At 41.6% G+C, this 16,167-nt stretch overlaps 1 protein-coding gene across 3 annotated transcripts in view; it reads left to right on the plus strand.

The window, feature by feature from the left end:
* The window catches only part of LOC134349729 (von Willebrand factor A domain-containing protein 3B-like), a 180,619-nt gene that overhangs the window by 8,960 nt on the left and 155,492 nt on the right, over positions 1-16,167 (plus strand). For 2 of the 3 annotated variants that reach the window (XM_063054493.1, XM_063054494.1), the window contains 3 exons: positions 58-218; positions 5,238-5,329; positions 10,969-11,219. In XM_063054493.1, coding sequence (XP_062910563.1) covers positions 68-218; positions 5,238-5,329; positions 10,969-11,219 — 494 coding nt within the window. In that variant the 5' untranslated portion in view covers positions 58-67. The remainder of the gene's footprint in view (positions 1-57; positions 219-5,237; positions 5,330-10,968; positions 11,220-16,167) is intronic. The other variant, XM_063054495.1, reaches the window with a different exon arrangement.

Genomic DNA, 16,167 nt, shown 5'->3' on the forward strand with positions numbered 1-16,167 from the left:
ATACAAGATTTTAGTAGAGGACTAATTTGCATGATTTTAATAATTTGCATTTTGCAGCCAACTGAAAATGCAAAAAATTGACGGGAAAAGTTCAGGTTCTGGACATGATGTGCATACACATCTTCCTTCGTCAAAATGGATTCAGCATCATGGGCTCAAGAAAAGCAGATTAACTCTGTCTCAAATTCTATCACAGATTGGATTTAAACACAGGGAAGGTAATGTTTACTCTATTGTATACAGAATGACATCATTATATAGTTGTGAAGCTTTTGCTTAATTGCTAACTGTGCCATGTAACTTAGAAGATGTAGATGCTTGCAGTAAACTACAAGGTTAATGGGTGCAATTATATTATGGCATGCTGAACTGAAAATACTTCTAAGTTAATATTTCTGACTGGTGCTTAATCTTCATTCTAGAAATCAAAAAAAAGTTGGGGTACAGTCTCTTTCTTGGGCATGAAAAGGCAGAGTCTGAACTTATAACTTCAGGGAAAGCAACGAGATTGGGAACAGCTTGAAATTCACTTTATTGTGAAAGCATCCACCCAAGTTTTCAAATACAACTGAAAGTGTTGGATATATCCGACCAGTCATCCCGCAGCTGTGGGAAAAGATAAAAGAGTTTGTCCATTTGTTTTTCTATCTATTTATCTATCTATCGATTTATTTATTTTTATTGAGCTACACTGTAGAATAGGCCTTTCTGGCCATTCAACCTGTGTCACTACAGCAGTCCCCCAACTTATTCCTAGCCTAATCACAGGACAATTTACAATGACCAACCGGTACGTTTTTGGACTGTGGGAGGAAACCAGAGCACCTGGAGGAAACCCACATGGTCACCGGGAGGACGTACAAACTCCCTACAAGCAGTGGTGGAATTGAACCCGGGTCGCTGGTACTGTCAAGTGTTGTGCTAAGCACCATGCTGCTGTGCCACCCCACACCCACCCCCCACCCCCTGCGCTTTGCTTTAGATAGAAGACTCGTAGTCAGAATTGGGAAGGAGACAAAAGAAGTATGTTTTGCTACAGATCTCCTTCTCAGTTCCTAAGTCTTTGACCTGAAGCGTTAGCTTTTTCTCTTTCCATGGATGTAGCCCGACCTGATGAAATTTTCCAGCATTTTCTGTTTTCAGTTCACATTTCCAGCATTCCTTGATGACTAATTTACTTGGCTCAGCACAACACTGTGGGCCGAAGGATAGGTTCCAGGGCTGAACTGTTTCATAGTCTATATTCTATCTGCAGTATTTTATTGACTCTCACCTGAGTTTTTGATGTCTTTAAATGTTATATTTACAGATTCATACAGCACAGTAAAAGGCCCTTCAGCCCACAAAATCCATGTTGTCTATCACCTATCTATACACAATCCATTTACCAACACTTGCTCCAGAGCCCTCCATGTCTTAGGAATGCAAGTGATTTTCCACTTGCTTGGTAGCACTGATTTTACCATCTTCTCAGGCAGTGTGTTCCAGATAGCTCTCACTCTCTGGGTGACAAAAAATCTTCCTCAGATCCACATATCTCACAATAAATCCATACCTCTGGTTTTAGATTCTGCTGCCGTGGAGAAGTATTTAGCCATAAAATGTAAGGCATAGGAGCAGAATTAGGCTATTTGGCCCATGAAGTCTTCTCTACCATTCCATCAAATTTATTATCCTTCTCAACCCCATTCTCCTGCCTGCTTCCCATAACCTTTAACACCCTTACTAATCAAGAACTTATCAGCCTATTTTGTATTATCTAATCTCTATCCCACTCTTAATTTTCTGTCAGATTCCCCTGTCAGCCCCCTCCACTTCAAGGAAAACAAACCCAACCCAGCCACCCTCTTCTCATAACTGAAAACTGCATCCCAAGAAATATCTTGGAGAATCTCATCTGCAACCTCTCCAGTGTAACCATGTCCTTCCTATAATGTGCCGATGAGAAATCCAGATAATATTCTAGCTATGACTTAACCAATGTTTTATAAAGTTGTATCAAAACCTTTCATCTCTGTACCTTGGCTAATGAAGGCCAGCATTCCATGTGCATATTTCATCACCCTACCTACCTGTACTGCCGCATTCAGCAGTCTTTATACGTCAAGATCTCTTGGTTCCTTAATACTTCCTGGGGTCCTAGCATTTGTGGTACATGTCCTACTCTTTATTAGATGCCCCAAAATGTATCACATTTATCAAGATTGAATTCCATCTGCCATTGTACAACCCAACTTGCCATCGGATCTGACCTGTGGCCTAAGACTACCTTCCTATCAGCAACACTGCCAATTTCATGTCATCTGCAGGCAGCCTGATCACACCTTCCATATCAGAGAGGCAGCATGATAGTGTAGTGGTTAGCACAATGCTTTACAGTACAGGCGACCTGGGTTCAATTCCTGATGCTACTTACAAGGAGTTTGTATGTTCTCCCTGTTTGTATACTGACATTAATTCATTGATGTACATAACAAACAGCGAAAGGTCCCTATAGTACATCACTGGTGCCAGCTTTCCAAACACAATAGTAATCCTCCACCATCGTCCTTTGCCTTCTATCAGCAAGCCAGTTTGTGATCCATTTTGTCAGCTTATCTTGGATCCCATGGGCAATAATGTTTTGGCCCTTGTCAAAGGCCTTACTGAAGACTATGTAAATCACTGCCCTCAACAATATATTTGGTCACCTCTTCAAAAAAAAATAGGTGAGACATGAATTTCCATTCCCCAAATCCATGCTGGCTATCCTTGACAATCCCTGTCTTTCTATATGTAGACTAATCTTTTCCCTCAGGACATTTTTCTAAGAATTTCCCTACCACTGCCGTTAGATTTACTAGCCTATAATTACTTGCCAGTGCTCCCTTCTTGCATCCAGCTACATGTTGGCTGTCTTCCTGTCATCTGGCACCTCACCTGTGGCCAGAAGATTTAAATACTGTCTACTCCTGTATTACAGAAGGGTCATGCCCCTAGAAAGCAGTTTGTATTGTGACTTCCTGTAACATAAATCCCTTTTTTCCCCTATTGAATCCCAAGCTCTGTGTGGAGATGTGCTCCTATGGGAAATATTTCTCTCAAAAGCAAAGCCTCCACATGTGTATGGCCTATAGGCAGGGGAATTCTGACTGAAGAGAGAGTGTTGTTGTTTTAATTAAATAGAAATGGATGTTGAAATAGAGTCATACAGCGTGAAAACAGGTTTATTGGATCAGCTGGTCCGTCCTGATCAAAATTCCCATCTAAACAAAAGTTGTTGCATTTGCCCCTGTTGGCCCATGTCCCTCTAAACTCATCCTAGCCATATACCTATCCAATTGGTTTTTAAATATTATTAATGTACTTGACTTAGCCAGCTCCTCTGGCAGTTCATTCCACAAATGGTGAAAAAGATGCTCTTCAGGTTTCTATTAAATCTCTCCCCCCTCACACTAAACCTGTCTCCTCTAGTTCTTGATTCCTTAGTCCTGGGAAAAAGACAAAGCACGTTCACCCTCTCTATGCCCTCTTGATTTTAAACACCTCTGTAAGATCACTCCTTATTCTCCAATGGATAAATAAAGTCGCAACCTGCTCAACCAGACTCCATAACTCAACCTCTTGAGTCTGGCAATATCCAGTACCTCCCATATCACAGAGTCCTAGAGCACTGCAAGTCAGAAACAGACCGTACAGCTCATTTAGTCTGATTACCTTTTTACTTTGTATTTCAAACATTTGGTAATGATTTGTGTATCTCCTTCAGGGTCCCAGCAACCTCCTTTCTTGTCCCAGAGAGCAGCCTGGTATTTAATCCCACTTTACAGTGCCTTAGTGTATTAGGTATGCTTCTGTGACCAAGAAGCATGTTCATATTTTCTTGTGACTGTTACGTACCCCGTAACTGGGTTGCCAAACCAGCAGAAATGGATCACTCAGTTGGAGTCTGGAGTACTAGAACTAAGAAAGTTTTATTAAAGAAACAAGCAACACAGTAATCGAAAGGATAATAAATGCAACAGTTCAGCGATGATAAACGCACATGTGCACAGAATTAAGATAACAGCATCAATCAAGCTCTATCGTTGTCTAGGGGTAAATGACCAAATTTCAAAATGACTCAAAGTTCAGTCCAGTTAGTAGTTCAGTTCGCAGTAATCGTTGCCATGGCGATGGATAACGTGCGGGAAGAGAGACAGAGAGAACAGGAACAACTCATCATTCAGCACAGCTTCACTCACAGACCGGCGAGATGCTCACGAGCAACTTTTGGGCGGGTCCTTGGTGATGTCACCTGAGGTCACCGACTGTGACCCCTCCTCCAGATGTGGTCGATCCTCTGCAGTGAACCCGGCACCCAGGCAAGGGCGGACACACACCGGGTTCCCGCTGATCGTACCTTTCCACCCTTGTCGTTGTCTGGCACTTCTCACCCACTCGTGAGAGGCGCACCGCTTCCAGGGTCTCGTTACCTTGGGTGGCGTGTGTCCCTGTCTTAGCGAACCTGTCCCTTTTTATCCCCCTGCTGGGGTATCACCTGTCCAACACTTCAAACAGTTCAGGGTTCAAAGGGGGAAGCCGCTCCAGACAGCTCTCTCTCCCACATCCCTTCATTATACATCTCCAGACGCTGCTCCATTGTTCCTTATCTCTCCTTCCCCTGAGGGCAGGTGGCAGACCAACTGCTGATGCCACTGATGCTAGCCCAGGCCAGCAAACATCTTAATTTTATGTGTATTCTCGTAACATGACTTAAAACCATTTAGCCCACAGAGTTCCTTCTGGCTCTTAATACCATAAGACCATAGGACATAGAAGCAGAATTAGGCTATTCAGCCCATCGAGTTTGCTTTGCCATTCCATCATGGCTGATCCCGGGTCATACTCAACCCCTTCTCGCCATATGTACGCATAAATCCTATTCCCCAAATACTTCCTTGTATTCGAATCGCTCTCAAATGCCTATCAACTTTCCTCTGATTCTTTTGCCACTCACTGACACTCAAGCACAGTTTGAAGAAACTAATTAACCTGGTTTTGGGATGTGGGATGAAAACAGAGCACCCTGGTGAATCCACAATGCAAATTCCACACAGACAGTAGCAGAGGTCAGGACTGGACTCAGTAATTGGAACTGTGAGACAGGAGCACCAATGTTGTGCCACTTGGTCTACGCTAGTAATCTGTTTGAAATATTAAAATATTTCTACACATAAATGATTTTTTCTTGATAAACATATAAATTTGTGTCACAGATTTTGACTGCAGGTTGCAAAAGTCTGTGTCTTCATGTTATGGTGAAGGATTGTTTCAGCAGTATTTGAGAAAAGATGGCAGAATTTATAACGTAAGTATATGAATTACTTGTCAATAAGCATTTTTTCTACTGTAACTATTATTCTGAATGATAAATAAGTAGAGAAATTAGCAAAAAAAAACTGAAGAGAAGCAAACATTATTTCAACTCAATGCTCTGTCGTCAGAGATGGGAAAGGACAGAAATGCTTGACAATTCTAGATGGTGTGACAACATCTGGATTATCATATCCATCAACCTGTCTATTTTTCTCTTCAGACGTTGCTAAACATTCCTAGCACTCTAACTTTTTTTTAATCTCTGATTTCCACTGCCACATCAACTGTTCTTGTAGCCCCTAAAAATGGATTCCTCTGCTTACTTAACGTCGGTTGTAAATGAAGTGCAACTCTTTGACCTTCTCTTTCACCTTCTTCCACCTAACATCTGTTTCGCCATCCTGACAAGCTAAAAGAGCTTGAGTTGGCTCCTGGAATGGGGAGATTTTTGCTCAAAGAAATGAGTTTGTACCAAACCAAGATCTTTGAGCATTGATTCTATTTCTTTGTTTTACTATGAATGCCTGCAGGAAAATTAATCTCAAGGTAATATATGGTAACATGTACACACTCTGATAATAAATTTACTTTGAACTTTGAACTTTTGAACTGGAAAAGAGTGCAAATTGTTTTGAAAATTGAATTAGGAGAGATAAGTGGTTAGTTATCACATTGGGTTCAAAGATATCAGATCCCCCTTTGATGTACAAATCTTTTTGCAAGAGGTAGACGAAAAGGGAGTAAGCCCATTTTATCTGCAGACGCTGGATGTATTGGTGGACAGTATTGACTAAAGTTCAAAAGTTCAAAGTAAATTCATTATCGAAGAACATCTATGTCACCATATACAACCCTGAGTTTCATTTTCTTGAAAGCATTTTCAGGAAAATAAAGAAATACAATAGAATTTATAAAAAATAACTATAAATACTGGCAATCATCCAGTCTGCTAAAGAAGTCAAATTGCGCAAATATAAAAAAGTAAATGAATATTACTGAGTTGGAAGCGCCCAGCAGAGTCCTAATTTGTTACTGGGAGAATTTGCAAAGTCTGTGCTAACAGCACAGAAGATCAGGTTTGAACACACTCACAGGAGTTGTGCGGAAGCAGCACTACTTGCTGTATTAACCAACAGCTGAATTCATTGGTGGCAGAACTGTCCCAGTTACAAGGACAACATGGATAAAGAGCTGTAATATCTTGGTGGGAACCACATATGATGGTCTACACTCAAACTCTCAGCAATTGTAAAAGAGAATTTTTGCATTCAAAGCAATTGGGTCATATGATAATGGGTCAAGAAGGAAGGACAATGTTGAAAACAGATGTGACCTTCTACCCTCAAGCCTATTTGTGGATCCTGCTGCTGAGAGGCCCTCTTGTATGGGAGCTTTCCATATTGCTGTGAAAATACAGTACCATTCTACTTTTTAAAGTTGTCTGATCCTTCCCATCTGTCAAGGTCTTTCTGTTATTTTGGTATTAATTTGATCAATTTCTCTTATTTGAACATAGTTTTCTCTAACTTGTTATGATTTCACCCCCTCCTCCTTTTTTCTTTATCCATTTCCCATCCTGGCTCCCTTCTTATATCTTCTCTTCTCCCCATCTGCCCATCATCTCTCTCTGGTGCCTCTCCTCCTTCTCTTTCTTCCACCATCCACTCTCCTTACCTGTCAGATTCCCTCCTTTTCAGTCCTTCATCTCCCAGTTTCTCAGTTCACTCGCCCCTCACCCACCCACCTATCATCTTCCTCCTTGTACTTCTTTCCCTCCACCCCCACCTTCTTATTCTGTCTTCTTCCTTTTTCCCTTCCATTCCTGAATAAGGGTCTTGGCCTGAAACATCGACTGCTTATTCATTTCTATAGATGCTGCCTGACCTGCTGAGTTCCTCTAGCATTTTATGTGTATTACGCTCGATTTCCAGCATCTGGAAAATCTCTTGTATTTAGGAAAATAAATGAGTTATTTTCTCTTTCTTCCTCACACCTTCTCCAAAGCAGCATTGCGAGTTTTGTATTTGAACTATTTGGTGGCATGGGCCAAAATTTTATGGTTACAAGGACAGCAAAATTGTTGGTGTTGGGCACCAAATAACTGTGAGACTGACAACAGCTTCTGGAGAATTTACAAGCATAGTTAAACTGCTAGAAATTCCTTGTTCCTGCACAAGTAATTAATTCCAAGATATTCTGGAAGTATTATTTTCTGTTACATGAGATGTAAATCATTTTATTTAATTGAGTTCCAAGTTATATTTGCAGCTTAGCAGTCTCCCTGGTCTGAAAATTCTTTTTAAATGTGTGGTTTGTAATTTCCTGGACATTTATGTCAGAACATTTTAAATTTTAGACAGTTTTGTTCATTTTACAAATACTTTCAATGTTTTGATCCTTCGGTAATTTTGCTTGCGTGTTCCAGTCTTTATTTCGTGGTCTGTAAAATAACAATATTTAAGATGATTAAAAGTTGTGCTTTTCACTTGTTGGCTTGCAGCCTTTGAGAATCCTTGAACATGACTGGGTGCAACCTAGCTAAACTTGTGAGGCACCAGGGATCACTTTGAATAGAGAACATAGAACAGTACAGCACAGTTCAGGCCTTATGGCCAACAATGTTGTGCCGACCTTTTAACCTATTCGAAGATCAATCTAACTCTTCCCTCCCACATAACCCTTTATTTTATAGTACATATCTGTATTTTAAGGATGAAATATGAAGGTAAGCTAGCTAATAATATAAAAGAGCATACCAAAATTTTTTTTCCAAATATGTAAAGAATAAAAAAGAGGTGAGAATGGATATCAGACCACTGGAAAATGATGCAGGTGAGGTAGTAAGGGGGGACAAGGAAGTGGCAGAGGAACTTAATAAGTATTTTGTGTTAGTCTTCCATATGGAAGACACTAGCAATGTGCCGGAAATTCAAGTCTGTCAAGGAGAAGAAGTGAATGTTGTTGCTATTACTAAGGAGGAGGAGCTTGGGAATACGAAAGGTCTGAGGTAGGTGAGTCACCTGGACCAGATGGACTACACCCCAGGGTTTTGAAAGAAGTGGGTGAAAATATTGTGGAGGCTTTAGTAATGATCTTTCAAGAATCATTAGATTATGGAATGGTTCTGAAGGACTAGAAAATTGCAAATGTCACTCTGCTCTTTAAGAAGGGACAGAGGCAGATAAAAGGAGATTATAGGTTAGTTCACCTGGCTTCAGTGTTTGGAAAGATGTTGGAGTCCATTATTAAAGAGGTTTTGAGGTACTTGGAGGCACATGATAAAATAGGCCTTAGTCAGCATAGTTTCCTTAAGGGGAATTCTTGCCTGACAAATATGTTGATTTCTTTTGGGAAATAACAGGAAAGGTCGACAAAGGTGAGTCAGTGGATGCTGCTTACTTGGATTTCCATAAGGCCTTTGATAAGGTGCCACACATGAGACTGCTTAACAAGATAAGAGCCCATGGTATTACAGGAAAGGTACTGGAATGGATAGAAGATTGGCTGACTGGCAGGAGGAGGCAAAGAGTGGGAATAAAGGGGCTTTTTCTGGTTGGCTGCCAGTGACTAGTGGTGTTCTGCAGGGATCAGTTGGGACTGCTTCTGTTCATGTTCAAAACTTCAAAGGTTCAAAGGCTCATTTTATTATCAAAGGGTGTATGCAGAATACAACTCTGAGATCTGTCTTCTCCAGGTAGCCATAAAATACAGAAAACTATATAAGTAATTGAAAGAAAGACATTAATCCCCCGCCACAAGAAAAGAATAAGAAACCAAAACTCACAAACCCCAAACACCCCCAACCCCTCCCTCGCACAAAAGCTAACAGATTACCCAAACCCTCTGCCCGCCAATCCACAACAAGAAAGAATGAGTGAGAACACGAATAAAACAGAGAACTGAAAGAAGTCAATATGAACTAGAGTCCAATCTATAAATCTCAGAATTTCGATAACACTTCTGAGAACATCAGGACCCAGCTGCCCCCCCCCCCCAATGGCTGCAACTCAAACCAATGAGTTGGATGATGGAATTGATGACTTTGTGGCCAAGTTTGTCAATTATACAAAGATTAGTGGAAGGGCAAGTAGAGCTGAGAAAGCAAGGAGTCTGCAGAAGGGCTTGGACAGATTGGGAGGATGGGCAAAGAAGTGGCAGATGGAATATAGTGTTTAGAAATGAATTTTCATGCACTTTGGTAGAAGGAATAAAGGCTATTTTCTAAATAGGGAGAAAATTCAAAAATTAGAGGTGCAAAGGGACACGGGAGTCCTTGTGCAGGATTCCCTGAAGGTAAACTTGCAGGTTAATTCAGTGTTAAGGAAGGCAAATGCAATATTAGCACTTATTTCGGGGGGACTAGAATAGAATAGCTAGGATGTAATGCTGAGGCTTTATCAGGTATTGGTCAGACAGCTCTTGGAGTTATTGTGAGTGATTTTGGGCCCCTTATCTAAGAAAAGATGTGCTGGCATTGGAGATGGTCCAGAGGAGGTTCACGAGAATGATTTTGGGAACAAAGGGGTTAATGTATGAGGAGTGTTTGATGGCCCTGTACTCACTGGAGTTTAGAAGAATGGGTGGGGGACTTTAATGAAACCTATTCAATATTGAAATGGCTGGATAGAGTGGATGTAGGGAGGATGTTTCCTATAGTGGAAGAATCTAGGACCAGACTACCCTCAGACTAGAGGGACATCCATTTGGAACAGAGATGAGGAGGTGTGGTTAGCCAAAGTATGGTGAATCTGTAAAGTACATGGCACAGATGGCTGTGGACGTCAAGTCATTGAGTACATTTAAGGTGAAAGTTGATAGGTTCTCGGTTAGTCAGGTGTCAAAGGTTACAGGGAGAAGGCAGCAGAATGGGATTGACAGATTTGATGGGCTGAATGGTCTAATTCTGCTCCTATTCTTATGATCTTAGGTTTTTACTGTTGTCCATGTGCTTATCTAAGAGTTCCTTAAATGCCCTTAATGTATCTGCCTGGCAGTGCATTCTACTCAGCCACCACTCGCTTTCAAAAATACTTACCTCTGACATTTCACCCTTCCCATACATTCCTTCAAACACCTTAAAATCATGTCCCCTCATATGAGCCATTTTTATTCTGGGGAAAAGTCTCTTGCTATCCACTCGATCTATGCCTCTTATCATAGACAGACACATGACAGGGGAATAAAGGGATATTGTGATCAGCTGGGAAAATGGTTTGAGATTGATTTATTGAGATACAGAGTGGGATAGGCCCTTCTGGCCCTTCAAGCCTTGATCCTCTGACTTAATCTTAGCCTAATTGACAATGTCCAATTAACCTACCAACTGGTTTGCCTTTGGACTGTGGAGTACCCAGAGGAAACACACAGGGAGAATGTACAAACTCCTTACAGACAGTGGCGTCATATGAACCCGAGTCGTCTGTACTAACCACTACGCTACTGCGCCACCCTGCTACGCAACAACCACGTTTTGTATAAAATACCTTTTTCTGATGTTCCCCCCTTAAATGTGCCTCCAACCACCTTGAAATTATGCCTGCTCCCATTAACCTCAATGAACCTCGATTTTAATAAACAGGGGAATAGGTTCTAGAGCTTCCATTTCTTATCTTCTTATATTCTCCTTTGCAGATAACAGCCAATCAAGAACAGCTTCAGCAATTTGTTGTGTCTCTGACCAAGGCGATCAAGTTCTACCAGCAGCGACTGGAGTGGTTAAGCAGTGGGAGCCGCCAACTCTTTGGAGTAATTCAGGAGCGATGCATCACTATTGTTTTAGACTTTGCCCCAATGTCCGAGAGCTTGTTTCACCTTTGCTGCCATGTTCTTTGCATGGTTCTCCAGGAGCAAGTGGCACTGATTGGAAAGATCAACCTTATTAGGTGAGGAAAGATTCACTTATTCAACCAAAATGTGTGTTTTTCTACCATCATACCGAACAGAAACAGGCCCTCTGGCCCATCAAGTTCAGACCAATATCAAGTGCAACTTTTACACTAATCCTACCCTCATCCATTTTATTCCCATCTATGCTTGGACCACAGCTCCATGCTAGGTTATGTTGGAGACTGCCTAACAATTCTGGCTGACTGCCCAACTGCCTTGCTCAATGCATGACCATTTGAAGAGCAGCATTGTTGACATGACCAGTCAGAATTAGGTGAGACTGGACTTAGTCACAGAGGGTTAGTTGAGGATGGAGCCGGGTGTCTGCAGATCCAAGTCTGTTGGAGGCTGGAGGCCTCTCTTCGGGTTAAAGGACTGTATGAGCATGGGTGGGAGAAAGGAACAGGGTTTGTTTTTGCTGCTGTTGTTTGTTGCTTATTGTGTTCTGTTGTTCTGCCAAACATTTTACATTATGAGAACACTCAGTCCTCTTTTATTGTCATTTAGAAATGCATACATGCATTAAGAAATGGTACAATGGTTCTCCAGGGTGATATCACAGAAAACAGGACAAACCAAAGACTAACACTGACAGAACCACATAATTATAACATATAGTTACAGTAGTGCAAAGCAATACCATAATTTGAAGAAGAACAAACCACGGGCATGGTCAAAAAAAGTCTCAAAGTCCCGAGTCAATCAACTCCCAAGTCCCCGATAGCAGGCGGCAAAAGGGAGGAACTCCCTGCCATAAACTTCCGGCACCATCAACTTGCCAATGCCTTGGAAGCAGCCAACCACAGACGACACTGAGTCCGTCCACCTGAAAACTTCGAGCCTCTGACCAGCTTCTCCGATACAGCCTCCCTCGTGCCATCCTCTGCCGAGCGCCTTCAGCCTCGCCCCAGCTGCTGAAACAAGTAAAGCCGAAGATTTGGGGCCTTCTGCTCCGGAGATTCTGGTTACCACACAGTAGCAGCAGCAGCGAAGCGGGCATTTCAGAAGTTTCTCCAGATGTTCCTCCGTACTCTCGCGTCTGTCTCCATCAAATCAGAATTGTGTATGATACCCTACTTGACAGATTACAGATATCATTCACCGGAGAGGCCGCGCGCGCTGCCGTCGCGCCGCCGTCGCGCCGCCATCTTCTCCTCCTCCTTGTGGGCATTGTTATGTGGGCACCGCAATGTGTGGCAACACTTGTGGGCTGCCCCCAGCACACCCTCGGGTCTGTTGGCTGTTAAACGACACATTTCACTGTAAGCTTTGATGTACATAAATTAGCTTGAATCTTGGTGGATGATACCAAATGCCAGGATTTCCAGACACCTCCAGCATCTCCAGACACACAATCCAACTACAGGTTGCCAAATGTTGCTTAACACTGAGGAGGATTGCATTGGAAAGCTGAGTATTGATTTTGCTCTTTTTTTGAGATTCTGCATTGATAACCTTTTCTATTTTACTACTGAAATTCCCATTTAATATGTTTCTATGGCCTCTAACCTTTGACAATTGATGGCAACAGCTAAAGATTGCTAGAACAATTAACCACATCCCCATACACTATTGGAATCAGGTTTAATATCACTGGCATATATTGTGAAATTTGTTAACTTCGTGGCAGCAGTACACTGAACAATATAAATAAAAGCACTATATAAAATAGATTACAAATTACAGATCTTGAAGTGGCATAGATCAAAAGGGACGTCCTTAAATATTATAATAGTGCAAATTCAGATTTATTTTCCACATTAAAGCACAATTTACAAAGGATATAAAGGCTTTGAGGAGAGGTCCAAGAAGAGCTGAGTGACTTAAGACACAAGAGAAACTGGGATTGCTCTCCTTAGAGCAGTGATATTTGAGAGATTTGATGGAGGTCTTCAATATTAATGAGGGCTTGGATAAGATTATTAAAGTGAAACTTACCTCAAGATGTAGACGAAAGAATCAGAAGAGAAGAGACATGGAAAAACAATCTAATTCTTTTTTTTGCATGTGTGTCTGTGCATGTGCGATGTTGGCGGGCGATGTCTTTTTCATGCCTTTACAAGGCGCGGAGCAAGAGAGAGGGACTTTGTGGCGCACCACCCCTAACCCCCAAACACAGACATCTCGCAGCATTTTTCCCTCTTATTTTACGAGGTCGAGTTGCGATTTTGGCACTCAACCCGGCACGGATGGAAAGCGTACTCGGGAGTGGATCTGACTGGGTTCGAACCCGGGAACCTCCGTTCCAGAGTCCGGCGCTGATGTCATTGCGTCACCAGCCGGCCCGAAAAGCAATCTTATTCTAATCCAGTGAGCTCTGTGATCCAGGATGCCCTTTCTGATAGGCTGGCCAGTGGAAGCACACAATTTTAGATAACATTTTGAATGGTGAAGAAACTGTAGGTACACCAGAGGAAAACAGGATGAATTGGAATTGGAACTAATTTATTATTGTCACATACAGGAGTCCTGATGAAGGGTCTCAGACTGAAATGTTGACTGTTTATTCCTTTCCATAGATGCTGCCTGTCCTGCTGAGTTCCTCCAGCATTTTGTGTGTGTTGCCTTATTATTGTCACATGTACTGAGGCACAGTGAAAAGTTTGTCTTGCATACTGTCCACACAGTTCAAATCGTTACAGAGTGCATTGAGGTAGTACAAGGTAAAACAATTATGCAATGCAGAATACAGTCCAGCAGGTGCTGAGAAAGTGCAGCACCAGTAGACATCGGTAATGATTTCAAAGTACAGTCATGGGCATATGGGCAGAGTGGACTTTTTCAGTGCTTTACAGTTAGTATTTATGGAGAGCAGTGGATATATAAAGCATTGCGGTTTCAGTAGTTATCGAAAAAATAGTCATTAAGCTGGAAAGCATACAAAGTATATTTACAAGAATGTTGCCAGGACTTGAGGGATTGTGGTATGGGGAGAGCTTGGGCAGGCTCGGACTTTATTCACTGGGCCATACATGAACAGGGACTGACCTTACAGAAGTGTACAAAATAATAAGAGACGTAGATAGAGTGAATATGCACCATCCTTTTCTCAGGGAAAGGGAATTGGGAATTGGAGGGCACAGGTTTAAGGTGCGAAGGGTAAGGTTTAAAAGGGACCTGAGGGACATCTTCTGCATGCTGAGGTAATAAGTATATGAAATGAGCTGCCAGAGAAAGTGGTCGAGGCAGGTGCAATACAGACATTTGGATAAGTGTGTTCTCCCAATGTCAATGTGGTTTCCTCTGGGTGCTCTGGTTTCCTCGCACTTTCCAAAGATGTACAGGTTAGTAATTGGTCATTTGAGTGTAATTGGGCAGCGTGGGCTTGTTGGGCCAGAGGGGCCTGTTACCATGCTGTATCATTAAAATAAACAGTAAATTCCATGGACTGGAGGGGATTAGAGGGATATGGGCCAAACGTGAGCAAATAGGTCTAGCTTTGTGGGCACCATGTTTGGCATGGATGAGTTGGGCCTGCTTTCATACATATTATTCTATGACTCTGTTTGAATTACAAGGTTCAGCTCTCTGTACCACAGTTTAGGAAATAAGTTCTAGTCTTGGAGGCAGAATGGTTTGACACCTGAACTCAAGGAGTTAAATTTTAAAAAGAGCGATTATACAACTCAGGTTGCATGTGCTGGAATTTAATTTCAAGTTATTAAGGGAAGCTGTTGAGATAGATGAGAACTTTACCGACTGGTAGGGAATTCCACAATGAGGTGATGTGGTCAGACATTCTGAGCCAATTATTTTGGAAGTTAAATTAGGAAGTGATTCTATGCATAGTGGGTTGAAGTTTTGAATTCTCTTCCACAAACAGCAGCAAGGACTCCATCAATTATAGATTTTAAATCTGAGATGAATAATTTTGTCAAAGATCAAGTGACATTGGGACAGTGACGCATATGGAGTTAAATCACAAATCAACCATGATTTTATTAAATGGTTGAAAAGGCTTTTGGGGCCCCCTCTGTGGTACTCCAAGGTAATAAACAGAGTTAATGGTTTTAACAATATGTGAGTTTTCTAGACAGTGCAAAGCAAAACAAAAAAAAAATGATGCAGAGCATGTGAGAGACCTTTAAACCTGACGTTTTTGACTGTGATCCTGGCAGTGCACACTGGGTGAAATATTAAAACAGTTGAACCAAAGTAGTAGACTTATCAATTTTATCTAAACGTATTAACCAGCTTGTTAAAACAGTGCTGCTAATTTGGCCCTGTGTTTGATAAATACATATGAAAAACTGAGCTAGTGATGTCATTACACCAGTCAATCTTTTTCTTCTATTGATTCCAGCTTACTTTTATTTATTTATTTATGTATGTAGCTAAGTATCTATTTATCTGGAGGTACGTCACAGAATAGGTACTTCGGGCCCAACGAGCCACACTGTTAAGCAACCCCCTATTAAACCCAAGACTAATCACAGGACAATTTACAATGACCAATTAACCTACTGACTCGTATGTCCTTGGAATGTGGGAGGGAACTGGAGCCCCCGGGGGGAACTGGAACATCCAGAGGAAACTGGAACACCTGGAGGAATACCATGTGGTTTATGGGGAGAAATTAGAAACTCCTTACAAATGGTGCATATTTTGAATTCTGAACTCCAAAATGCCTCAAACTGTATTAGCGTTGTGCTAACCACTACAGTATCATGGCAATGAAGCAGCCCATTTCACCTTCAGGAAGATTAAATTTTCCCTTGGACCTCATTGCCAAATTCCCATTAAGATTATAGACTTTTTATTTTAATGAGTTTGGGGTGTGTTATGGACAGGGTTGATCAATATAGGTTTGTATTGAAAATGATCTTACGCATGAACCATGGATGTGTCATGTTGAATTGAACTTGTTCCAACAATCTGCATCCATTTCTGTAAATGGCCATAAGGAAGTACAGTAGTCTGCCAATCACCCTAATAAGCTCCACC

This window comes from Mobula hypostoma, chromosome 7 (assembly GCF_963921235.1).
Source record: "Mobula hypostoma chromosome 7, sMobHyp1.1, whole genome shotgun sequence".
NCBI classification, from domain to species: Eukaryota; Metazoa; Chordata; class Chondrichthyes; order Myliobatiformes; family Myliobatidae; genus Mobula; species Mobula hypostoma.